General features: G+C 38.9%; 2 protein-coding genes across 3 annotated transcripts in view; one reads left to right on the top strand and one right to left on the bottom strand.

The window, feature by feature from the left end:
- dok6 (docking protein 6) overlaps window positions 1-17,461 on the top strand; it is a 50,168-nt gene extending 32,707 nt beyond the window's left edge. The window contains exons 4-9 of the mRNA XM_004081249.4: window positions 3,319-3,438; window positions 8,346-8,535; window positions 8,885-9,023; window positions 9,738-9,843; window positions 15,745-15,777; window positions 16,807-17,461. Of these exons, the coding sequence (XP_004081297.2) occupies window positions 3,319-3,438; window positions 8,346-8,535; window positions 8,885-9,023; window positions 9,738-9,843; window positions 15,745-15,777; window positions 16,807-16,955 (737 nt within the window). The 3' untranslated portion in view covers window positions 16,956-17,461. The remainder of the gene's footprint in view (window positions 1-3,318; window positions 3,439-8,345; window positions 8,536-8,884; window positions 9,024-9,737; window positions 9,844-15,744; window positions 15,778-16,806) is intronic.
- A 2,779-nt stretch (window positions 17,462-20,240) lies between these two features.
- On the bottom strand, window positions 20,241-26,013 carry cd226 (CD226 molecule). 2 transcript variants are annotated; one of them, XM_004081248.4, is made up of 6 exons: window positions 25,854-26,013; window positions 24,791-25,114; window positions 24,323-24,703; window positions 23,965-24,067; window positions 21,779-21,833; window positions 20,241-21,472 (listed from the first exon to the last, which is right to left on the bottom strand). In XM_004081248.4, the coding sequence occupies exons 1-6, from the start codon at window positions 25,915-25,917 to the stop codon at window positions 21,338-21,340; spliced, it is 1,062 nt and encodes a 353-aa protein (XP_004081296.1). In that variant the 5' UTR covers window positions 25,918-26,013; the 3' UTR covers window positions 20,241-21,337. The 2 variants fall into 2 exon arrangements, with proteins under 2 accessions (XP_004081296.1, XP_011487173.1); XM_011488871.3 differs by having other exon boundaries at window positions 20,241-20,669.
- Window positions 26,014-26,222: the final 209 nt, after the last annotated feature.

Genomic DNA, 26,222 nt, shown 5'->3' with positions numbered 1-26,222 from the left:
TTAGAAGGCTTAAAGTTAGTTAAAGTTAAATAAATGTTCTCATTTGTTTGCTCAGCTGTTGGACAGGGCAAGTTAGAAGTACAGATTGCCTTAGTTTTGACTAATAACTTCAAATTAGTTTTGCAGCTTTTGAAACAGCCAAGTCTGTTATTGTCAAACTTTTATTTATTAGTAAGTTTATTTTCTACCATGTTGATCTTTGTCTTTGTGTGTTATTGTCATGTACAGGAGCTCACATGTTTTTGTCCCGATGCTTGGAGAACACAGCTCTAACTAAAATGTTTCGTTTTTTTATTTATCACTTAAAGATTAAGATTCTGGCCTTCTCTCAATTTTTTTTATTTGAAAAACAAATATTATAATTTTGCTCATACTTTCGATACATGTATGAAAGTTCCATGTGATTCAGCTCATATGTAAATGTCTTTATATTTTCCTGAGGTATCAATTTTCCACACCATATGTCTACCACCATGCAACACTTTAAGGATATGTTTATTGTAATGCAAATCTGTATTTTTTCTTCTAAAATTATTACCTTCAGACAAGTAATCCTGTAAGTTGTTGTTGTTCAAAGTTACACTGATAATGGAGCTATCAAGAAACATTATATTGGTGTTTCCCTAGGAACCCTTACAAACACACTTACTATTAGTCACCCACTGTTACAATGAGGGCTGTTTTAAGCTAATTGTAAGTTTTTATCTGGATATGAATAGTAAAAAATGGCCAAAAAATATAATGCATTTGTGTCCTGATATGGTTCCAGATACAGAGGAAAAAAACATGTTTACTGGAAACACTTGACTCTATTTTGGTTTGGATAAAGTAGGTCACGTCACTCAGATATGACATGTAAAAATAGTCTCTTTTATCTTCTGTTCTATTATCTTTTCTTAGAAGTTGAGTGAATGTTTTTTTTTTTTTTAAAGTTCAGCATTAAGCCACCACACACGAAAGACAAAGATATCTTATTTCAAAGCTCCTTTAATATTTTATTCAATTTAAGTTTAATTGAAAGAAAAGGCTATTGTGGGGTGCCAGCTGGCCCGGATTGCTCAAGAGCCAACGTTGATAAGAATTTTGCTTGGCATTCTGCCTCTCCACTGTGGTGCAATGTCAATGGAAGTGTGGATTTAAAGCTGAACTTGGCAACTGTAAAGCAATCTGCGAGATCCCCCTTTTTTTTATAGCACACACAGAATCCTGAACTGTCCTGTTTTCCAAGATGGGAAAGTGTTCATGACATCTTATTTTGGAAGTACAAACCTAATGAAACGTCAGGCTGTGTGTGCTGTCAGTGAAACACTCGAAGGAAAAGGAGGAGTATATTTTTGACAGCCCTGAGAGTGACTGTCATATGTGCACATAAAGAAAAATGAGATGGTGACCTGAAGATTAGGAGTGCTATGAAGAATGTCAGCCCCCTTAAATTCTGCAGAGGGGTTGGACGTGGCAAATGCATAGACAAGTGGGAATACGTATTGTATTTGTCTGCATAATGACTTCCTCGTCTGAAACCAGAGACTGACTGCTGATTTGATTGTCACATACATTATGCTCTCACTCAAGCTTTATCCTGCTTCCTTTTTATTTTTTTTTATTTTTGACTCAATACAAATGCAAGTCCATGCTCTTCCGTCATACACCTTCACATCCACACAAGCGCAGAGAGACTTCGACCTGCTATTTCTCTTCATGCATGGCACGTAGAGTAGCTAGGTTGCCTCTGTGCTGATGAAGTGTTTGTTTAGCCGATTTTTCACTCAGTGGCCTTAAAAAGTGTGGGAGTTTAGAAGCACTTAAAGGCCGTAGCGAGCAGAATTTAGGGAGGCATGAGGGAGAAAAGACCTGCTGTGTTTCTGCTTTCCTGTGTGCGTCTTTGAAACGTTGCAGCAGCTGTTTCCTTAACCTTTCTGTTCCAGCTCCGTTGATCAGTTGACCCGTCGACCCCCTTGTCTTCTAATGCCGACATTTACAGAAAACACGGATCTCCTCTACTCCCACTTTAACGCCAGTAAGCTGATGGTGTTTGAGTTTGCAGACAAGGAAACTGCGTTTTCTCACCTGCACACGTGTTCCTTTACACATGAGTGACCATAGTTACATGTCCCAGAATCCCCCGGGGCTCAGCAAAAAAAATAAACAACTCAAATGTTAGTCTCATTTCACACCTCAGTGATTTCTAGCAAAAGCCCACATAGGAACATTTTAAATCTTCAGCATTATAAACACATTATGACTCATGAAACTAGAAAAACATCAGTATTCAGAAATACCAAAATGTCACACTTATTTCTGTATTTAATTTGCAAAATAATTGCTTTTCACTTAACCCTAATTAAAACAAGTTCATAAATTATTCATACAAAAAAAGCAGAGGGGTTTCTGTCAGAGCCAACACGTCAGATCAAGCTTTGTATTTCTCAAAAGCCAGAAATGTGAGATGAAACCTACAGGCTTTACATTTAGATTTATAGTTTTAAATAAATAATTGGGCCTTACTCAACATTTGATGCAATGTTTGCTTCTCATCAGACTTTACAAGACCTGAATGAGCCCACCTGCTCTGTAGAATCCTATGAGCTTTATTTTAGAGAGACATCATGGGATTTTTATTGTTCTTTTAAACAATAAAGAGGGTATTGATATTTCAAATATTCAAGTTGAGTTTGAAGCTACTCTTAGGCCTGTAAGTTAATGACTAGGTTAGATGGATCAGTTCATTCTGTGAGGAATGTCTTTTTTTGTTTTTGTGAAGCTTAGGGATTTATATTATTCAGCATTTATTTTTGTGACAAGTCAGCAAATCTCTTTTTTGCTTAGAATCTTACTAAAGATTTCTGCAGAGTCTGACTAAAAAAACAGTTGAAATGAACCTAAAACATAATTTGCTGCTTCCCCCGAACAAAAATAATCTACATTTTTCATTTTCTGTGCTTCAAAAATGGGTTTATTAGGGGTTTATTAGGCAGATTAACAGCAAAGCGGTATAACTTGAGCTTTCTCAGCTTTTACTTTGAAACAGCCCCACTGTTTTTGCAGTCATGGCAGCAGCAGCTGTAGACGAGGGAGGAGAAATGCAGGCTGGGGCTTTGTCTTAGTGCTTCAGAACACATTGTTTTTCTTTAATCTGAACCAAGTCAATAACACTAACCATTCTGTTGGTCTTTAAGCCTGTCTCTGCACATAGAACATTTGATCTCACATGTATATTCACTCTCCCACACCGCTGGTGTACTTTCTATTTTTAATTATGCAGAAGAGGTGTGTGGTTGTTTGATAGCACTGACACTGTGCCGCTCTGTGGTTCTGCAGAGCTGGATGCAGAGGAGTGGTGTAAGCTGCTGTGCATGGAGTGCCTGGGCTGCAGACTCAACGACATCAGCCTGGGGGAGCCGGACCTGTTAGCAGCGGGGGTGCAGCGGGAGCAGAACGGTGAGTGCCCAATTAGTCCCTGCTAGCACAGACAAGCATTTGGGGTCATAGTCTCTCAGTCAGCCTGCCACCAAGCAGTTTGCCATTGCAATCGGGGTCTGTAAGTGTTAAAGCAACTGAGACATGAGAGGGTCATGGGAGTGGAACAACCACTGCCCAATTAGGCCTTGCTAATAGGGGCCATTTTGTCGATATTTGATTTCGAGTCCCCTGTTAGAGTTTATAGTTACATTAGCACTCCTTGGTTCAACTTCAGAGGCTTGCTCAGATGTGTGTTCAAGCACGGGTCACAGGCTGTGGCTGGGGCTCTGTTCCAGGCCTAATGAGAAGTGCTGTGCATCACTTGCTTCTCTCGTAATGAAGCTTGTCATAGAGATGGATGAGATTATGGCTCCAAAAGCCATGTGAAATAAATGTGCCTCGCCACATATTCCACTTGCAGGAAATGGGAACTGAAAGGAGATGAGACAACAGGGCTGGGCTATCACAGAAAATAACGCTTTTACTGCAATCATTTGTTAGCTCATGAAGGAAATCAAAGAAGCTACAAGAGAAAAAAAAAGATGCTATAACTTTCAAAAAAGGCAAAAATCTGATTTGGATCAACCAAAAAACTTCAAATGAGTAAAACAAATGAGTAACATAAAATAATTTAAAAATTAAATAAGTATATTCCTACATTTCAGCCAAAAGCCTACGTGAAGCTATTTTGCTTCACGTCTTATCTTTAAGTTGTTGAGTTGTGTTTCCACCTAAATTTAGGTAGTTAACCCGACTAAAGGTCAAATAAGGCAACTTTTTAGGCAATATTTTATAAGATTAAATGTAATATACACATGGAAAAAGGAGTCAGAATTAAGCACAAGCCTAATTATACATGTTGAATAATTTTCTAATTGGTGGGAAAAAACTCACTTCTTTACCAAACATGGACTCATATTTATTTAGACATGTTTCATTCCAAAAATTGAATGTTTGGTGCTTCAAGCATTAGACAGTAAACTCACATCTGACCTCCCCATCTCTGCTTTAATCAATGACATAGAGATAGTCATGAATAATTTATGACTTGATTAAAATGCATTTCTGCTTATTGTGTCTCATTAGCATAAATCTGCACTCCAAAACAACAAAATTTGTTTCTTTTTTCAATAACTGAACAGAAAAACTAATATCCAAAACAATTCATTGGGAGCTCTTTTCACATATTACTATGTATTCACGGATTTTTTGTTTTAACTAAGCTTCCCAGCCCTTTTTAAAATCACATTGTTCCCAGAATTTATTTTTAATAAACCATCTTTTCACAGTCTTCCAAAATGGCTTTTGTCTAATTTAAATGAGTACTTAGAAAGTGCAAAAATAACTAATTAAATCCACATATTCATTTTCTATTAAAATTATTTCTTGATTTTTTTTGCTTTCATTCTAACAATTTATAATTCTATTTATAAAGTTTCACATTTGATTTGCTTAAAGACTCACTAATGAAAACCGTGTTTCTACTGATTTTAACATGTTCTTGTGGCATTTTTCTGATAATGGAGAATATATATATATATGTATAGTGTGTGTGAATATGTATACATATATATGTATAGTGTGTGTGAATATGTATACATATATGTAGGCCTGCACAATAAATCCCAAATGTATCGTTATCGCAAGATCAAGGTAAGCAATATGCATATCGCAAAAGACCGTGAAAATGGCAATAAATGGTAACCTCAAATGTGATAAAACAGCCTTATGGCAGCTTGAAATATTTAACGAATCAAATAAATCCCTTTTATGCATTTGACGAATCAGATGGACGCCTTCACGTTGTTGACCAATCTGATGGAGCCCTTTTATGTTAGATGTTTGCCTCCTATGTAGACGAGGGTCATTTGGAGTTTTATTTTTAAACTGTTGCAGTGAAATGGAAATTATGTTTTTGGTTGTTTTGTTATCTGTCATGTACCGCAAGTTATATCGTCATCCCAGTATTGATCAATAATATCGTATACCGCGTGTTTTCCTCATATCGTGCAGCCCTACATATATGTATGTATGTATGTATGTATGTATGTATATGTGTGTGTGTAAATATATATATTCTCAAAATGTATTTTTTTCTGAGGGTTTCTTTACTCAAATTGTTGTGAAATTGTTGTGAATCAGGAGCAGACGAAAAAAAGCTGTTTGACAAAGAGCATGTTTGTAACGTAGAAAATATGCTGGGCGGGCCACAAGCTCCTTGTTCCGAGCTCTCAGCAATGGGGAGGGGAAGAGGGGGTGGGGTGCTCTGTGCCAACGTTTTTTCCCATAACTGCGGTGAAGTCCGATGAAATGAAAAAACTTTCATATAAAAAAAAACAAAGTTTTTTTTTAAATTTGGCTAAAAAAAGGCATAATCATAAATATAAGACTACTGGGAATGCTTTGAAAATAGCTCAAAAGATGATCGAAGTGGGTCTTTAAGGAACGTGTAACCACATCGAATGATTTTGGAATTGAATTTGGACAAAGAAAAGTGACAGGTAACAGACTCATGATGAATCTGAAGTCAATTGGATTCAGTAATTTGGAAGTGATGACCAGCTTTTGACGTGTCAGTTGATCCCGATCCCGCTCTAAATGAATCCTCAGCTTAGGATCCTCTGCTGTCCCTCAGCCAGCCCTTCATGCTAACAGAAAATCAACAGCTTCATAGACTTCCAATCTGCAGGCTCTTGTCGTTCGACGAAGGTTTCTCTGCTTCTGCTACCTAACTGTTCATAGATGGAGCATCTCACCACTATTGGAGAGTATTTGTTATTGAATCCCAGTTTCTCAGCTCTTCAGGATCTGCCTTAAGTTTTGGAGGTGGCAGGTTTGCTGGACCAATGTATTTATCACCGTCCGTAATGTCTGCAGTTTGGTTCCTTCCTGTGTGCTTACTTTATCTCTGTTGAAGGCAGTCTGCCACCGTTTGTCACATATGGACTCTATTCTATCCTCATTTTTGAGTAAATGTAGTGTAAGTGTCAGTTTGATCTGCAGTCAAAAAAAATCACCTTAATTTAGTTTGTGCTAAACTTTTCTCCATGGCCCTCTCAAACTACCCTCTGCAGTCTCACAAGGCCGCAGTAGTTACAATAATCTCATTGTTAATATGTGAAGCTCTGAGTTACAGGCCAGGGACCGTCTGGGTTTGGGCTGTTTGAGTTTGTGGGATGGATTTATGACTCTTTGAGTTTGTGTACTGTACATCCCTTCACTGCCTGCTGCTGTCTAACTCTTCATTCAAGACACTCTCTTGCTCTGTGCTTCTTTGGTGTTCCTTTTCAGGCAGATAGCCAGAGCCGAGTTTTTGTTTGGCATATCCAGGGCCTCAGAGAGATTCTTGAATTTCCTAAAAACCTCTTTCTTCACTGTGGTTTGGGTTTAAGCTTGGCAGCACCACAGGCTTCGTTCTTTTCCCGTAGCCCACACCTATTCTTGTTACTGTGGTGTCTATGAGCTTGTTAGTCTCTCTCATTGTTAAATCCTTTGTACACCAAGATAATATAATTAACTTTAACAAATGAAAGTGTTAATCAGTATTCGTATTAGTACCTAATTACAGAACCAATTGGATTCAGAATTGGTTTAGACTTAGAATTTAACACAACCAAAAAAGATTGATCTATATTTTAAATTTACATCTAAAATCGATGCTGGTGAATAATGAACTTTTTTAATGCAACTACGGTAGTTATTTAAACTACATAAAGGTGGAAGTTCAAGTTGAAAATTTTAAAATTTTTACACTAAAAACTAACTTATAGCACATTTTGCCCTAAAAAACTGTTAGTACTTAGTCTAGAGGGTAAAGCAATGTGGATCTAAAGTCCTCCTTAGATGAAAATCATGTTCACTTCTCACGCACCTGAGTTTGTGCCCGCAAGTATTTTAAGTGTTCCATGGATTTTGTTGTGGTCAACACATGTTTGAAATTGAAGTTGAAGTTGAAATTGACGTTAAAGACCCATCAGCCGTCACACACCTAGGGGCGTGAAATGTGTTCTCCACATTTGTGATCTCTCTGTGACCGAGTTTAAAAGCTTTCTGTCCTGCATTAACCAGAGAGGGTAAAGAGAAAAAAAAGAATAAATCAGGGGATATTTTTTCTTATTGCCTTGATGAAAATCTACAAGCCAACTTTTGCTGGTGAGTCAAAAATGAGATTTTGGTGACTGGGGTTGTGACTTCAAACTTGGAGCATCAACCCACTTCCAGCGACATGCGTTTAAGGCTGTTGCTACCAAAAAAAATGCTCTGCTGAGTGCGTTCTAGTATTTCGCTTTAGGAGACGCTCAAGCTAGCTGTAGCTTCCAATATATCAGCTACAGTGATCTGCAAACATTTTACAGCTAGTCTTTAGTTGAACGTTGTGTTAGAGCCAATTTCCAAACCAAAAAAATCTATTAAAGTTCTTCACTCGCGCAAGACACAGCTATTATCATCAGTAAGGGGGGATCAAGGGCGGGGCTAGTCATCTTAACAGCCACGCCCACACAGAGGGGATTTTGGAAACAGTGGCGTCAGATGAAATATGGCTTTTTAAGACATTTAGGTTGTGGGATTTGGGTTAAAACCCCCATAATCATCACGAAAACACCACTGGGAAAGTTTTTTATTTTTTTCTTTTGTCATTGGAGGACTTTAAAAAATCCATTTTGCATCTTTTAAGTAAAAATCTATTTGAAATGTATTAATTAAATTCTTCTAATCCAGTACAAATCCTCCGTCTTTACTGAACATTATCTGAGTTATTAAGATTCTGCCTATTTCATTTGGCAACTCAGCACACATGTTAACACAGGAGTTTTATAACCAATAAATGTTGAACTACCCATGTTTGGATGTCGCCTTTGGTCTAAACTTCCTGTGACCTCTTTCAGAACGGTTTAACGTGTACCTCATGCCCACTCCTAACCTGGACATCTACGGAGAGTGCACCATGCAGATCACCCATGAAAACATCTACCTGTGGGACATTCACAACGCTCGCCTCAAACTCGTCATGTGGCCACTCAGTTCCCTGCGGAGATACGGTCGAGATTCCACCTGGTTTACTTTTGAGTCTGGCAGGTGCGTGCACGCAGACCCAGCATTTTGTCTGATTAGGGAATGAAAGGAAGATAATGGCATTTTATTCTGGAAATATTTCATAAACATCTTCTACAAAACAAAACGGAATACCCCAAACTGTATAGGGATACTGCTGGGCCCGTCAGGCACAAACGTGTCAGCTGCCTCTGTGAAAGTGCTTCTTGGTTTGTCTTCTGTGTCCACTTAGTGTATCTTTTGACTTCACTTGGCTGCTTTTACCAGTCGGCCTCCCCATAACTGAACCATCAACCGTGCATATTTGTACATCAGCAGTCTGAGAGTGGGTGTGATCAAAGCGTGTATGCGTGTGTGTGTGTTCCTGGCACAGGATGTGTGACACAGGAGAGGGTTTGTTCACGTTCCAAACGCGGGAGGGGGAGATGATCTACCAGCGGGTCCACTCAGCCACGTTGGCCATCGCCCAGCAGCATGAGAGGATGATGGAGGAAATGGAAAAGAGCTCCCAGGTACATCTGTCTGGATCACAGTCTTTATGCAACATCTCATTTGGAGCTGCAAACACCTCATAATGAACATGAGGGTCATCATTGGTTTAAATAAAAGCCTCTTGGATACTTTTCAGCTTTTTTTTTCTGTATTTTTAATGATGTCCCCTCTGCCTATTTAAATACCTTGTTTACCTAAATCATTCAGGATGTTTACAGAACTCTTTTGTGTAATTCTTGATAAAAATACATCAACAGAGCAAATATTTCTCTTAGAATGTATTCCTGTCCTCGTAGAGTCTCTGGAGTGGACCAAGAACCCTTGGACACCCCCATGTTCTTGGCCTCCACTCCTTCCTTCCTTCACAACAGTCTTCCACCCCGCCCCTCCTTTCCCTCCTCCCTCTCCAATCTCATCTGTATTCTTCATTTATGTAGGCTGGCCTTGTTTTTCAAAAAGCCCTGACCATATGGCCGTGCTCCTGAACCCCACCACTTTGGGAACTTTTCCAAATGCCTTTGCTTACATATATATCATATTTCTTTACATAACTATAGAGAGGATAATAACATTTCATAGCGAAGCGGCCGCTCATCACACAGCAAGTTTGTCTTCCAATCGGTACCATTTATGGTTCCTGTGTATTAATAAGTGCATGGCCGTTTCTGAATGAGTCACTGAAAGTGACAGACTATTAAAAAAAAAGATGTTATTTTCTATCCTTTCTGTTTCAGATCCACTCCAGAGAGACGATAACCAAGTCCATCTCCCTGCCGCGCAGTGCCTACTGGCAGCACATCACGCGTCAAACCAGTGTGGGGGATCTGTACAGTTACCAAGGTACAACAGAGAACCTGCTAATTACCAGACTCACTGCAGTGTTATTTATTTGTACCTGCTTTTAAAGAAAAGACAAGTGGAGAACAGGATGTCAGAGCGAGCCAATATGTGCACTGCTAATGAGGATTTTTGCAAAACTTGACATTTTACAAAATACACGAACAGTAACACCGGCCTTCAGAGGGAAAACCCAATCCCTCTGTAACTCCAACCGTGAGGAGACACCAACACGCTGGTCAAGGACAAAAATTAAAGATTCAACCTGGTTTTATGTAGACAAACAGGCAACAGCTTTCAATTGAGTAATACTGTCATGACTAATGTGCTTCACTACAAGATTGTAAACACCTTAAACTACAGCAAATGGACAAGGGTAAAGCACGATATTTGGGGAAAAATAACAGTTTATAGGATTTCAATAGTTTCATCTACATTTAATCAAAGGAAATCTTCAAAAAAAGCTGTTAAAAATGAAAACAAGACTGCAAAAGGCAAACAGAAAGAAACGCCTAATATTAGGTCATAAAATCTGTCAATAAAATGTAGGAGCAGGATCATAGAAATACTGCAGTATCTTCTCATTTACTTTTATGAAATACAAGCAATATCGCTTCTGACAATAAATATTGAACATTTTAACAGAATACCACGATTTTATTGTTTGTCATTGAACATGAACTGGGTCCTATCATCAGCTGCACTGTAGGTTTTCCAGCATTATTTCAAAGAAGTGTCAGAAATGTAATCACAGGCTCCCGATGAGAGGAGTTCACAGAGCTTTTTTTGTCACAGTCTCTAAACCTTTGCATGGAGTTACATGTTGAACCTTAGCAGGAAACGATTTTAGCACCAGCCTGGTAATGTGACAATCAAATTTTCAACATTTAAAAACTGCAACTTTGGATGAAAAATGGTTACTGAGAGCTCTTTGTTTACGCAGATCATGGAGCTTGTGGCCACCCAGTGTATTTTCTACGACACAAATAAGCTCTTTTTCAAACAGCGTTTTTTTCTTCTTTTTTTTATTAAAAAAAACAAAAAAAATAATGTCTTATTTCACAACTATTTGAATAAAGAAATAGTTAGGAATGCAATTTTACGTTTTGTTTTTTTTTGCACGTCCTCCATCATCCGAAAAATGCCACAAGATGATGTTATAAGCACAATTTTCATCAAAACGGGTCTTTAAAAACATCCACAGAAATCATATGTTTGTCTTGATGAGTAGAAACAGAAGCACAAGTACTCAAAGGCAAAACATACAGTTCAAACATCATCCACAACATGTGTGCATGTCTGAGAAAACAAACATGTCTGCAGTAATGTCTAGATGGGGACTTAAAGCAAAAAAGGTGATTAGTGAGCTGATGCGATTATCCTCTGTCCATGGTTTTAGTTGATTAGAGGACTTATCTGAGGATAATAGGCCTTTTGGCTTTCACCGATAAAGCAAAACAGAAAGCTTTGCAAAGATGAAAGTCGCTTCAGCTTTCTAATTTCCTTTGAAAAGCAAGGCCTGTTTTTTTCTCTCCTTGCTATCATTTAATTGTTGCCTGATAAGCCTTAAAGTAAAATGCCGGCCTTGTATTAGAGACATTAACACGTTTTTACCTCCTGTTCTCTAAATGGAAGAGTTCCACCTTGGGGGTCATTCTATATAAACAAGCTGAGCGTCTGTAAAGTTTGCTTTGAAACTTTTCTTCTCCAAACTCTGGTGAGCAGAGCGACTTTTCTGTCATCCATCACCTTGGCGTTTCCACTGGTCCTCCCACACTTTCCCCATGCATCTGCCCTGTTCAGAACAAACCTCCACCTCCTGCTCACACACGCTCAGCACTGCCATTATTCCTCCTTTCCATGAATAAATTGAATGCATCAGTGTGTTTCAGGTCTCATCAGACGACTAGGACAACAAGGTGATTCTTGGGAGTGATGGGGACTTTAGGTTCTTTGTGACATAGCATGTTGGGACTTTTAAAGGCATGTCTTGCAAACACTTTATAAAGGAGCTTCCTTTTTTATTTATTTGTTATTTTGGTGAGTCATTCCGAAATACAAAAAGTTACATACACACCAGGCATTTGACGGGTGTTAAATACGTGTCCTTGAATGTGCGTTTGGTCCATAGTGTTTACACTGGGAAAACAGGGAGAGCCTTCTTCATCTTTTACAGTTGGAAGAGGTTTGGTGCGAAATGTCAAAGTGCTGCAAATCTCTTGAATCTTGCTTCGGATTTTTTTTTTCACAGCTCTATTCTGATTTATGAAAGACTTGGTGTCAAATCATTTTGTCCGGGCAAAAAAACAAAATTATTCATTTCTCCTTCAAAGTCATTTTTCAAACAGTTGGCACTTCTGTGAATATAAAATCAGGGACTAGCACATCCAAGTCCCTGATTGGTCAAAGTTTGACCTGGTTTAGCTCGTTTTATACGTAGGACCCGTTGACGTTTGTTAGAACTTCGGTAGCTACATGTTAACGTGATATTTTTGAACATGGAAGCCTGAAATGCACGTTTACACGTGTTTAGATAGACTTTTCATGTAAAGTTGCTTGCTTGAAGTCACGTTGCCGAGGGTGGTGTGAGCGTTGCTTAAAAGGGGTTACAATGATTTCTCACCGATGTTGGCCTGCCATCTTTTTAGACAAAAACCTGACCCCCAAGGCTTTTTACTTCGATGTTTATCTGAGATTTCATCATCACGTCCTCTAAATGTGCTAATTAGTTTTGCATAACGAGTATAATGGGCATCTCACAACAGCTGCAGCTTAACAGTTGATGACCATCCTCAGTTTAAGTTGCTGTGCAGCTCTGTGAAGATAAATAGTACGTTGTTGGGGTTTTTTTTTTGCTATCCTGCTGAAATAAACAAGATCTTCTCTCAAAATGATGTATGAATAATGGCACGTGTTGCTGAGAAACCTGTTGAGGATTAATGTTCCCTTCATAGATCTTTGGATTCTTGCATCATGCGCTCTAAAGTTCATACCATCCCTGGCTTAATTTACATGGACTCCAGAAATTCACATCTTGTCCCAAATAAGATATGACTGTATTTAAATATCATTTTCTGACATATTTGGTCTGTAAAAGGTTATACTTGGAATATGATGAGAGTTATGCTGACTTTATTTTGAGTATGCCATTCTCTAAAGAGCTTGTATGTAAGAACAATTGTACTCTGGGTTAGATTTGGGAGCACTCAAACCATTTCTCTGTCAGTTTAATAGCTCTTAATTCTTCGCAGCAAATTATGGTCTTTGTTAGTCATCGATCCGGCTCCATTATATCTGCTCCTCAACAACAACAAAAATAACACAAAAATAAGAAAATCCCTTTGCCTCAACTGATGTTTATTTGTTCTATAGTGTTACAACCTTGAATATAGTGTGTATTGACTATGGTGAGAATACTTAAACACCCACTCCAATGAAAACGTTTTTTTGTGTGTGTTTTAAACATGTTTTTATAGCATTTTTCTCAGGAAGAAGAACATATATAAAGAATATAAGCTTAAATTTGCATTTCTGAGTATTGATTTTATTCAAATCACTGTGAATAAGGACCAGATGAAAAAAAAACAGTTTGAACTCTAGGAACAAGCTCCATGCTCTGCTCCATTCTGATGCATCCACTTGTAGATCCATGTAACAGGGAGGGGAAGGGGGGCGGGGTTGCTACTGCTGCTTTACTGAAAGTACGTCTTAGAAAACAACAGGTTTTTGTGATTTAGCCTAACGACTGCGTAATCATAAGCAAAAGACGCTTTTAAACCAAACCAAATGGTCCTCAGGATGCATCGTTCCTTTTTACCAGCTTAGTATTTTTTTTGTTTAGACCCCGAGACAGTTTGATCTTCTCCTAAATCCTTTTCCACTAAATCTAGGCCCTGTAAAGTCACTGAGATATCTTGTTAATGGAAGCGGTGTGAGCTTTAACTGTGGATGCGGAGATCTGTCATCACCCATGATAGTTTCCAAAGCATCTCTGAGCCCACATCAAGAACAGTTTGTTTTTAAAGTAGTTCTGCCTCCAGGCTCCAACATCACAACCATTCAGTACTTGTTGCAGCCTTTCCTAACTCACAAGATAAAGAATTAAAAGAAAAACACAAATTACATAAACTCCACAAATCTGTATGTCTGTATTGTTTGAGTAAAGGTTTTATATATGAAGTATTAAATAATAAGCACAGCTTCCTCTTCAGTTTTCCCCCTAAACCTCTGATCTTCTGCTTAGACCATTGGGAAAACTTAATTCTTCTTAAAATGTGTTTAAAATATGTTTAGACTGGTAGCTGCAGGTTCCCTTTATCTGTCATTATGACATTATTAGTCCCTGAAATAATAGCTTGGATGTACATACAGGTAGGGAATCATGTTTATATACTATGATGGCTGGCTGAGTTTGCTCCCTGGCTGTATTGCTTTGAATGTTATGAATATCCAATCAGCACAGTCAATTTGCTGAGTCATGCTCGGGTTGCTTTCAAGTACCCTGCAGATTCGGGGGAATAATTAGGGAACGCACTTCCCTTTCCCTGTTGAGGTTTATTCATCTATTTGTTCTTTTTTTTACTTGACTGAGTTAAAGGAGGGCCTGGCGCTGAGGGAACGGGGGCTCAATTATTTTCCTATATTTCGCATCGGTTTCCTATACGATGTTTCTGTGATTGCTGCATGTAAAAACGATCAGTAAATGTGTTCCGTCTTAAGGGAACAACGTTGCGTAGGAAGGAAAAAGGTCGCTCTGGAAATAAAAGAAGGATGTTTTATTCTGAAAAGGTGATGCATACAGGGATGATAGTCCTACTTTCCACTGTTTATCACTTCTCCCTATTACTATTCATTCTTTTGCATTTCTCCAAAACTCTCTGAGTTTGCTGATGCATAAAAAATGAGTTCACTAAAGTTTTTTTGGTTGGAAAAAAAAACCAAGGTGCCATTCCTGTCAGAGATGATTCACAACTTTTATGCAGAGAAGAAACGAGGGAAAAAAAATCTTCCTGTGTTTCATTGATGCCTTTTACACACGTTTTTCTGCATTTTCTGAGCAGTTTATTGCATTAAAAAGTCGAAAATATGCAGCACAATGGGAGCTGTTTGACTTCAGTGACATAAAGACTAATTGGATGAAAAATACAACTTTATTTTATGAGTTTATTTTTTTATTTTTTGGGTTCAATCTGAGATATGAATTAATGGAGCGGATCTTTAGGCTGCATAACGCAGAGTTTGTGGGGCATGCAGCCTCCTTTCCCTGGTCACAGCTGTTACCTGACTGCCATCTGGGTTGTTACACTCTGAGGTAGTGAGGTGCAGACAGGTGTGTGTCAACATGCACGTGTATTGAGGGGGTCTGTGTTATTATTTTTTTCCTTCATCTTTATATGTGTGTGTTTGTGCCCTCCTTGCCTGTCCTGTCTGCTCCGGCCCAGCAGCTGCCACCCCAGGCCAGATAGGATGACACGACCTTCAGTGGTAATGAAAAGGCACTGACAAATCACTGTCTGCTCCTCATAGGGAGAGCTGAGGAGGGAAGCTGGCGCCATCATTTCCTCTCTGTCCTTTTCTCTGATTTGATTTTTTATTTTTTTAATGCTAGTGTGTTTACGTCTGGAAGCGAAGCAGTTGTCAAAGATTGGGGAAGCATTTATGACTCAGGGAATGATGGGACCTGCCTCACCTCCTCGATCTCCTCTGATCCGGCCGCCTTTCTGTTTTCTCTCTGGCCTAAATTGGCCTTGGTTGAGGAGAGGGATTGTCTTGGCAAAGATGTGAAAAAGGATATGCCTGGTTGCCCACCAGTTGTTTCAGCAATCCATGAAGTACGCCTCCCATCCTTAATGTTTTACTTTCTACTAAACCTAAATCTTTCTTCCTTTTTTTTCTGTATTTCAGGGAATGCTGCTGAGGACAGACTAGCAGACAAAGGTGTGTTTGCATGACTCACTTGTTATGGCAGATACTCCTTCGGTTTCATCCTCTCACCCACACAGGCCCCCTTTGTGTCTCCTCCCCCAAACTCTTCCCTTAACTCACACGGGAAAATGCTTTTTCTGTGCTTTTCATTCTCACGTCTTCACTTTAGCATCCGCTCTGTTCACACTCCTCCTACTCTGTTTTTTTGTTTTTTTTTCCATTTTTCCTTTTAACCCGCCCCCTCTCCCTGCAGCTCTGACACACACAGTCACTTGACACTGAATGCCAGGCAGGATGATGTTGTAGATTGCATGTGGAGGTCAGTCTGCATTCTTTGCTGGTGAACCGGATATCACGTGTCACAATTTATTCAGAACTCTTATCTAATAAGCCATTTTATATTGCAGTTTTTTGTAAAAAGGTCAATTTGTTCAATCTAATTAAGGTCTGCAGACAAATTGATTTAACCGACATCAATATAAGGTGGCTTCTCCCTCAGGAGCTTCTTAGATATCTTATAGGTTAAAGTTGATTACAGGGTTCTGTTAAGTTTTGCACTTTTTGAAATATTGATCATTGGCCACTTTCCTTCTCGTTTGGTGCCTGATCAGCAGCCAGCCAGCCGTTTTATCCTCAGGCCACCTCTGTTTGCACATCTCCAAACAGCCTTCCAATATATTATTAATGGGCTCACAGTTGCACTTGAACAGCCCTCCGCTCACAAGTATCCATTACTTCCTCTCAGTGCATTTAACCAATATGAACTCCTGAGCAAATTGGTCCAATTAATTTAAATTAAGGTGGAGAGAGGGAGATGCCGGCAGGGCAGACAAGATGAGGCAGGGAAATTGAATTGTTTATCTGTTGCTTTTATATTCTATTGCTTTCAGTGGAATGATGGAGCTTTATGTTTAACAAAGGATGACAGTTTGAGTGTTTTTTCTTTTGAGAAATAATCATAAGCTGCAGGGAAAGCTCTGCTTTGTTTATGAAACTGATTAACCTTTTTTTTTTGTTTTTTTTAATTTGTCCTGTCCTCAGAAGTTGGGCTTTCGTTGACTTTTATCCCACGGGCGCAGACTTTCTCAAGCTTTCTATCTGAAGAGCTGGAGTCTGAGTGTCACCGGGAAGAAGCGCCGTCGCCCTCTGGTGGCTGTGAGTCTGGCTGCAGCGTCCGACCTCTTCAATGACAGTGAACTGCTGGAGCAGCTGTGGACACTGTACCTGCTGAACATGTACAAAGCTGTAAAATCGACATGTGTAATATATTATTTCCCAGTGACACACACAAGTGTGTCAACGGTAGAGTGAGTGGAACACCAGAAAGAGCTGGAAGATTGTTGTATCCTTTATTTTTTGTGACTGCATCAAAGTTTGCACCAAGAAAAATCCTTCACTGTCGTTTTATTTTGTTTACGTTGCCTGTTAAAACCTGCACGTCAAACGTCCTGTTTGGTTTTAAAATGCTAGCAAAAGTTAAAGACCCACTCCGATCATCTTTTGAGCTATTTCAGAAGCGTTCTTTGTGGGGAATAACCCCGCCCCCCCTTCCCCTCCTTGTTGCAGAGCACGGAGCTTGTAGCCCACCCAGCGTTTTTTCTACGTCACAAATTTGTTCTTTTTAAACTTTTTTTTCCCGTCTGCTCCTGATTCACAGCAATCTGAATACAGTAATAATATTTATAATTGCAGTTTTAATCTTAATTTTATTGATACATGTCCTCCATTATCCAAAAAATACCACAAGAAAATGATAAAAACACCATCTTCATCGGAGTGGGTCTTTAAAGGTCCACCGTAAAACCAGAAGTTGATGGAATCCCACTTGATTGTGCCGCCTCAGCAGCCAGTTAAAGAGAACCTTCCAATAGTTTTGACACATAATCCTCCCACTCCTGGTGCACTCTCCCGAATGTGAAATCGATCAATGCCTCACACCAAAACAGCCTGACGTCGATGGCAGTGATGAATCAGCCCCAGCTCTAATCTGTTACAAGCAGCAAAAAGGCAAAAGTCATTGAGAAATGTGCTTCAAGGATACAGGGGCGGGCCATCATGTCAGGAGTGATGAAAGTGCAAAGCCTCCACTTTAAACTGCAAGCTTTACCGTTCGCTGCAGCAATTTGATTTTAATAGCTGCCGAGGTCTTGAGGAGCTTCATAGATAGCAAGAAGCTGATAAATTACATTAGAGCGACTCCACTAATGGGATTAAAAGGGCAAGGCAGGAGTAAAATGATGCTCCATCAGGTTAAGGTTATGACATTTTTGCTTGGATCTGGCATGTTTGTTTGGTGGAGATCACCCACAAGGCCACTGTGGTGTTTTATTTTGAAACCTTCCACACTCAAACTGTAGCGTCCACCTAAAAATGCCCTCAAACACAGATCTCCAAGTTCAGTTTCTGCCTTCACATATCTTTGTTTCATTCCTAATGTCAAAGAAAACCTTAAAAAGGATACAGGAATGAAAGATCACTTCTGATGCACTGACTGACGTACTAGATTTAGACTTCTACTACCTTAGGAAGAGTTACAGCGGGTTATCGAGGGAGGAAGAAATTATTTTTTTGAGAATTAATTTCTATTTAAATGTAAAAAGATGAAAAAAAAAGAGAGATTGTGATTCCAAAACGTAAAGCGGATGTAAAAGTGCCTTAAATCGGGATTCTTCATTGTCTTTTCACTTAGAAAACTTAGACCAAGTAGAGGTTTGTTCATCCGACATTTATTTTTCTGAGATGACAGTAATTTAAAAATGTCTATAGATCCCTCGTGGTATTAAAAAGGGACTTTAAAAAAAATGTATGTATTATTTGCTCACAGGTTAGTAACTTATACACACTGGATAAGATGTGTTCACTGTCTGAGACTGTAAGATCCTTAAATGTCCTTATTTTGAGTGCAGCATGATTAAAGTAAACACTAAAGTGTTCAATGTCTTAATGCTGTTCAAACATTTAATGTGCATTGGTTTAGACTTCTATAGACCATGAAGAAGTGTCCTATCGAATGCTAAACTTTATCAAGTTCCACATTGAAGACATGTTGGTACAGTAAGCAGCAGCAATCCATACTTTGTGTGCAGGTAATCTGATTTGAGACTTTTATTCTGAAGGAACTTGGTTTCTAACTTCCTGAAGTAAGTCATAGCTGCTTCTCTCAAAACGTTGGACACTAGCTTGAAAAAAAATCTACAAAAAATCTCACTTTTTGGGTAAAAAGTGTAATATTTCACACCTAAAAATCACATCATAAATCCTGTTGCTCCTAACTTTTTCATTTAGCTAAAAGTACTAGTTTGCTTTTGTTAATACATCTTAAAAACACGTTTTTCCCAATCGTTAAGTAGCAATTTATTCCTTTTTTGTCTGTTCCAAAATATTTACATACTTGTGAAATCCAAAAAGTATAAACTTGTAATATAATTTCTTCAAATCCAAAAGTGCAAACAAAAGAGTCGGTCTGTTCAGTGGATTCCTGCAAACAAAAGGAGCTGAAGTAGAAGCACATTTTGTCTATTTTTATTAGTTTCAAGGTTCTCCTCTTCAGAGGATTCTTTGTTGTGTCACAGGAACATTATGGAGACGGTTGTTTGCACATTTGTCTGCATTCATATTTGCTTCATTCGATCCTTGGAAATCGCTGAAGGTCATTTCATTAGACGACAGCAGAAATCTGGAGTCTTCTGTGTTTAGTTTTTGGTGGTTTTGTTGTGCTCTGTAGCCGCTCAAGAGTCCTGAAGATTTTAGTTCCTGTTGGTTCATGATTGTGTCCACATTTATTTATATTTTGTGTGTGTGTGTGTTTTCTTTTTTGTTTTCTATGTCAATAGCACTTTGAATAAATGGTCGTAGGAGTACAGTTTCCACAGATTGTACATCCGTGATATTTTTGATGCTGAAGAATTGAATGTTCTGTCACACACAGCAAAAGTCGTTCCAGTTCTGGGGAAACTTCAGAGCCTGTGGAACGTTTTTGGAAATAAAGGAGCCATAAGCAGTTGATATTACACAACAAACCATAATAACAAAAAAACTACATTGTCAAAGCACCTTTTGTAATGTTTTAGTTGTAAATATACTAAAAAACACACAAATTTTGTCCTTTTAGCAGAATAAATTTAAAGAAATTAGCTTAACCACATGAAACTTAATGAGAAATTTAAAAAAGCACCTCTTTAAACAGGTCAAAGAACATTATAGACGTTAGGAATAAAAATAAAAATATGGGCTTCCTGTTTAGATGTTATTCAGGTATAAATATACAAGATCAAACTGATATTTTTTTTTAGTCTTTTTGAGTCTTTTCAGAGGTTGTGGCATGAAATTAGGAAGAAGGTCAAATAAGAGTGAAAATATCGAGTTTGGTTGGTTTAAATCCCACAAATGGCTTCATTCTCATCCAAAAATTATTGAATTAAATGCAAAAAAGAAAAAAAGATTGGATGTTGAAAGAGACAAGTATGCAGGGGAACTATAGTTTGAAATAGGTTTTAATTTCATTTTCATTTGAAATAAAATAGATAAAAAAGCACAAACATTTTTTTTTAATTAACAGTAAGACATTTTTCAGACCAATATTTGAGGAATTTTAGCTTCTTTTAAATATGTTTTCCCCAGTAGAAAATTCACCCAGTTGTTGGTCAAAACTGTTTTCCTTTTTGCCACAAGGAGTCGTCAACAGCCAGACACATCAGTTCCACTTTTTGTGATCACAAGTACAGAATCACAATCATCATTTCAGTCAGACGTGAGGCTTCTGCAGTTTCCTCGTGAACAGGAAGAAGAAAATAAACGTTCAAAACGTGTGGTTCCACATTAATGTCCCATCATGCTCCACATTTCTACCTGTGTCCTCAGATTACAGCGCATTTCCATTACTGTCTGTGCCACTGCCTCCACTTCTACGGAGATAAATGAATGAGATTACACAAACCTTAAATACTTCTTTGCAAAAAAAAAGACCGGAAAACAAATCATCACAAACAGACTTTTCACTTCAATCCACAGAGCACAAGAAGCTGCAGCCCAGGATTTTTGCTAATTAGAGTTTAGATTTCACACAGAAAGCAGTCATCCTAGACAAGAAACCCCACTGGGGGGGCAGGAGTTTGAATGTAATCCATTCCTGAGCGACTGCTTCTCCTTTTTTCTTTTTCAGTTAGATGATTAGACACTATTGTCAAGGTTTGAATGGAAACCAGGAAGGATGCGAGGGAGAAGAGGACAATTACACAGGCTTTTGTCAATGGTTTTACTGGAGAGTTAGAGGAGTGAAAGGAATGATAACACGGGCTTTTGTTTCCTCCTCTGCGCGGCGCTCACTGTTGAGCACTGTTGTGCCAAAAACAACAAACGTTTCCTCAACAGTTAATCACATACCACGTTGAATTAGGCAGAGCGAGGCCGGTCCCAAACAACCCTGTGGGCTTGCAGAGCTTGTTAGCTCCTTCCAATCCTCTGCCTGGATCTGATTGGAGAAGTCCTAACCTCTGCTTGCCTGCGTTTGCTCCCGCTCGGATGCGATGTGGCTGAACAGCCGTGGAAGGCAGCAAGCACCTTCTCGCCTTCTCTACAAGGGTCTGTTCTGACGCCTGCTTTGGAGCGAGCGCACGGCCTGCAGGTTGGCATAGACCGGATTGTTTCTCAACTGCCTGGGCTTCTTTTTGGTCCGGTGGTGCACACAGACGTTCTCATAGATGTTGGGCTGTGAGGACACATTCGGTGTTAATTAAGGGTTTGAGAAAACACACATGGTTAGGAGGAAAAGCAGATGGTTCGATCTGGACAAGTGTCAGCATTTTAACAAGCACATCCGAACTGCACAGCTGGTCGTTTGTTAAAACAGCAAACATGGATGCTGGTGGATTACTGCATGATGGGACGCAGGAGATTAACTGTGAAGGGTGAAAGCTTTGCGGTTAAGTGTGTATCTGATGAGAAGGGAAGGAATAGCTTTGAAAGTGTCAAGTGTAAAGACGAGGGAGGACAGAATGAACAAACCCACGCTCACCTGTCTCTGAGACGGGTGCAGTTTGACTCTATACTCCACCCGTTTGCTTTGCTTTCTGTGAAGACAATGACACAAAGAAGCAGAGGTGATGCAGCGGATTCATCTTGTTTGGTTTTGTGCATGCGCCTGCTTTTTTCAAGCGTGTGAATGTGACATTTCTGTTCGTTTTAAGCTTGCGTGCACCATAATCTATCCTACATCATGTCTTATGAGGTCTTTTTTTTAACCCTTTGAAACCCTGTTAATGTTTCTATTCCAGTCCATTCTACTTTATAAATGCTATAAGTGTCACAGCATAACTTTTTTTTAAACGAATGATAATTTTGTGGAATACACTCAGGGAGCTGGAGGACTTTGCTGTGGCGACCCCTAAACGGGACAAGCCGAAAGCTGAACAACGAGGGCACACACCAATTTTAACTGTTGGGTTAGATGTGTGTTTGCAGTTCTCATTTAGACCTGTAGGGGCAGTCATGAGCAAATGAAATGCAGTTTGCTAAAAAGTCAAGAAAAAACAAGAAACGATGGAGCAATCTTAAAAAAAGTTAAAGATTGTTCCCTCAAATTAATAAATTGGGGCGACGCATTCGATTTTTGTGCACTCGAATGAGCAATTTGAGGCCACAATTGAATATTTCATGGCCACAAATTGGTATCTTATTATTATTTTAGTTTAAAGAAAAAGTAGCATAAATTAGTTGTAGAAATTGAAGATACCAATTTGTGCACACAAAATGCTTATTTGTGTTTTTAATAAAATACTACGTTTTGCCCGTAAAATACAAATTTGTGCCCAGAATAAATAATAAATGCAATTAAATAAAATGCTAATTTGTCATCAAAAAAATTTTTACCTACAGAAAACTAATTTGTGCACACAAGATGCCAATGTTTGCCAAGAAAATACTAATTTGTCATACAAAATGCTTAAAAAAGGCTTTTTTTGTGGCTACAAAATACAAATTTGAGGGAACATTCATTTCTGTTTCTTTGAATGTCCAGGGTCCTGTAGAAAATTGCAGCCTAATTTAGGATTTTAAAAGATTATGCTAATAGGAATTTATCAATATCACTTCCTTTCAATTTAAATGCATTGAAAAGATGTCAGATAAAGTATTTCAATACAATACTTTATTTTTTTTATTTTATCATTATTTTTTTTTTTTTTTTTTATACACTGTATTTTATCCCACGAAGGGAAATTCTTTCTCCGCATTTGACCCATCCCCTTGGGGAGCGGTGAGCTGCAGCCAAAACCGCGCTCGGGAGGCAGTAGCGTTAAGGGTCTTGCCTAAGGACCCTCACTGGGTGATGTTTACTGCTCGCCATTGATATGGTAATTGCCCCCAGTACCATTGCTCATTCCCCTCCGGGAATCGAACCCTGGTTTCCTGCGTGGTAGCTTCCCACCTTACCAACCGAGCTACCCAGCCGCTAAGTACTGATTTTAATGAAAAAAGTTGAACCAATGCTATGCCCCTGCAAAATAACGTTATAATTTGTTTTTTTGGTTAAGGCTGAGGTTTGTGTGACGCACAGACTTATTTATGACTGTGGTTAGGGGAGAGAAGTGTCATTTTAAAGGCTCTACTTCTAGCCTTTATTGTCTGCAATGGCTTCAGCATGAACAACAGAACACAGAGAATGACAAAGACAATTTTCTGGATCACTGCATGGTCCCAAAAAAATCTGAGAGCATACATTTATTTAACTTTTGCTTTGTTTCTCATGCAGTAGCAAAGCAGTGACCAACACCTGGCTTCTGGCTACAGAGATGAAAATCATGCAGTTTCCCCATTTCTGTAAAAATGGCACAAATAATAAAATTAAGAGGCCAAATCAATTAACATTGAATTAAGTTTTTTTTTCTTTATTCTTCCTATATTTGGAAATCCTCTTACTTACAGCTTAATCTAAACAGATTAATAATATGCGTTTTTATTGTATTTTGTCTACATGTGAAAAATATATTCTCTGAATTTATTCTTTACACAAGAAATAATGTTTATTATTTAAGAATGTTTATTAAGGCTCATTAAAGCACCATTTGGGTGACTCCTATGAAACATTTCTGGATGCACCACTGATGCTGATCAACGTTCAGCCTCTTGTCTTCATGGCTAACCTCCAAGAAGAGTCTTTTGGGATTTCATCTGCATCTTCCAGCCGTCGGGTTTGGTTCTTACCTGCGCTTCATCGCCAGTATGAGAATGATGATGAGGAGAAGAACTGCAGAAGCTCCAGCCCCGATGTAAACGTACATCATGTATAATTTCAAGCTGAATCCACCTGATGATAGAATGAAACCATTGAATTTAGAGCAAATCTGCCAACTAAGTGAATTAAAAGATCAGAAATATGGATTTCTTGTGAAAAAAAACAATTTAATGTCCATTTCAATTGTCGAACTTAAAGCTCAGATGAACAATAATCATTTAAAATTCAATAAAAACAGCTTAGGGTTATTTTTAAGTGCTTTTTGCGTCTCTTCAGCTGAAAGAGAGAAAAAAAGGTGATGCCTTGAAATGTGTGTTTTTGTTGTACCTTGAGGGGAAACACTGAGCTGTATGGTGTAGGTCCGCACACCCACATCTGTATTGAAGGTACAGCGATAGAAACCACCGTCTTCCTGTGCAATACCAGTGAGGTGCAGGCTGACTTCCAGGCTGTCGGCGCAGTCCACTCTGCCTCTGTCGGAGTAGTCCTCGCTCAGCAGGCCTCCGTCCACTTGCTTGCAGACACCAATAATGGTCCAGAGTTGCTCATGCAGCTTCCTCTCCAGAATCACCTGGTTGATGATGGTTACATTGTGTGGGTGAATACACCTGATGGTCAGGTTGTTGTTCTCCTCTTCTACCAGTTGTGCGACTGTCACAGCCTCCTCTGGGAGAGCGAGATCTGTGATGTTGAAACTTGGAGGCTCATCTGAACAGGAGGAAGCAGTATCAGTTTCAGTCTTGGAGTCACGGATTGGTCAGGTGATGCATTTTTACATAGATCTAGACTATTTACCTAAATCCTCCACCTGAATGTCTGTGGTCCAGGGTCCCTGAGGGAACGTCTGGACCGAACACTGGTAGTTCCCAATGTCCTGATGAGTGACGTTCTTTATGGAAATACTTCCGTCCAGAGGCGCGGTCCTCAGGAACTCCACTCTGTCTCTGTAGCGGTGGGAGAAGGACTTGCCAAACTCCGGATGGAATACAGCCACCGGATTGTTCTCGTGCTTTTTTGTCCAAGACACCATGCTGAGGTTCCCCTTCCATGGACACAAGCAGCTGAGCACCATCCCCTCCTCCAGCCGGACCGCCTCGACCTCTCTCTGCAGCAGAGCAGCTGGACAGAAATGCGTGGCATACAATAAAACTTTATTACAGCCAGCGAAAAATCAAGAGTAAAATAATTCATTTTGACAGAAGAAAAAAAAAAGATGATTTCAAAATAAGAGCTCCAAACAAACAACCATCACATCTGTTAACTAATGTGCTGTCAATGCACACATAACACTATGCAATTGCTTAGGGAAACTTTTATTAATGCTTTGCTATACATTCATTAGGGTTGAATAATAAACATTAGTTAACTGCTAACTAATAAATTAAATAGTACACTTAGTAATGCATAAAAGTGTCTGTTAACACGCTATTTAATGGTTAAACAATGATTACTTACATATTAACATTAATAAAAGGTACCTTATTATAAAATGTTACCAGAATAAAACCTTAAACAAGTCCCGTGAATTTAAATTACAAAAAGGAATATCTTTGATTGGCACTGGGTTCAACAGTGAGGCTCACCCTTGACTAATAACACTTAAGTAACTGAAAGACGGCTCACAGAAACCGCTTACATAAACTGTTACAGCAGGTGCCATGTTTTTTTCTTCTTAAATTCTGACCAAAAAAAGGAAAAAAACGTTCCTGCTATTGAACCAATGTATTCCTAAATTAAGCCATCTGATGATGAAACACTCGAAACCTTTGTTAAAATAACTGATAAATGGCATCCTGTTCATTAAAAACACTTGGACAAGAAGATAGGAAAAGAAAAAGTACATATTTCATCTGCATACCTTTGATAAAAGTCAGAAAGAGGAGTACCAGCAAGTACCAGCGGTCCTTTTGTACAGCTTCCATTTTGACCCGCCGAGAGAGAATGAAAGCTGCATTGATGAGACGAGTGAAGAGGCACCCGAGCTGCTCTTCCTCCTCACTCTGTGGCTAAAACCACTAGAGATAGCGGGTTTCTCCTCATGGTTACCCTCCTGTTACCCAGTTGTTGTTTTTTTTACGGCAGCACTGAAAACGAATGTGAAACTTAAATAACAGTAATATCTCTTGATGCGTTTTGTAAATGTTTATATGAATAAACGTTCAACTAAAATGACATTTTATGGTTTATTATGTAGTGTTCCCTATGAACTTTTTGACCACATAGGGTC

Source organism: Oryzias latipes, chromosome 20 (assembly GCF_002234675.1).
Source record: "Oryzias latipes chromosome 20, ASM223467v1".
NCBI lineage: Eukaryota > Metazoa > Chordata > Actinopteri > Beloniformes > Adrianichthyidae > Oryzias > Oryzias latipes.
This window is presented reverse-complemented; position numbering and strand designations above follow the sequence as displayed.

Bases quoted from the DNA above. Each gene is read 5' to 3' on its own strand.
- cd226 (XM_004081248.4), bottom strand. From the start codon at position 25,917: ATGGAAGCTGTACAAAAGGACCGCTGGTACTTGCTGGTACTCCTCTTT. The intron at 24,704-24,790 runs GTAAATAGTCTA...CCTCCTGTTCAG, and splicing joins CATTCAGGTGGAGGATTTAG to ATGAGCCTCCAAGTTTCAAC. The intron at 24,068-24,322 runs GTACAACAAAAA...TTCTATCATCAG, and splicing joins GCTCAGTGTTTCCCCTCAAG to GTGGATTCAGCTTGAAATTA.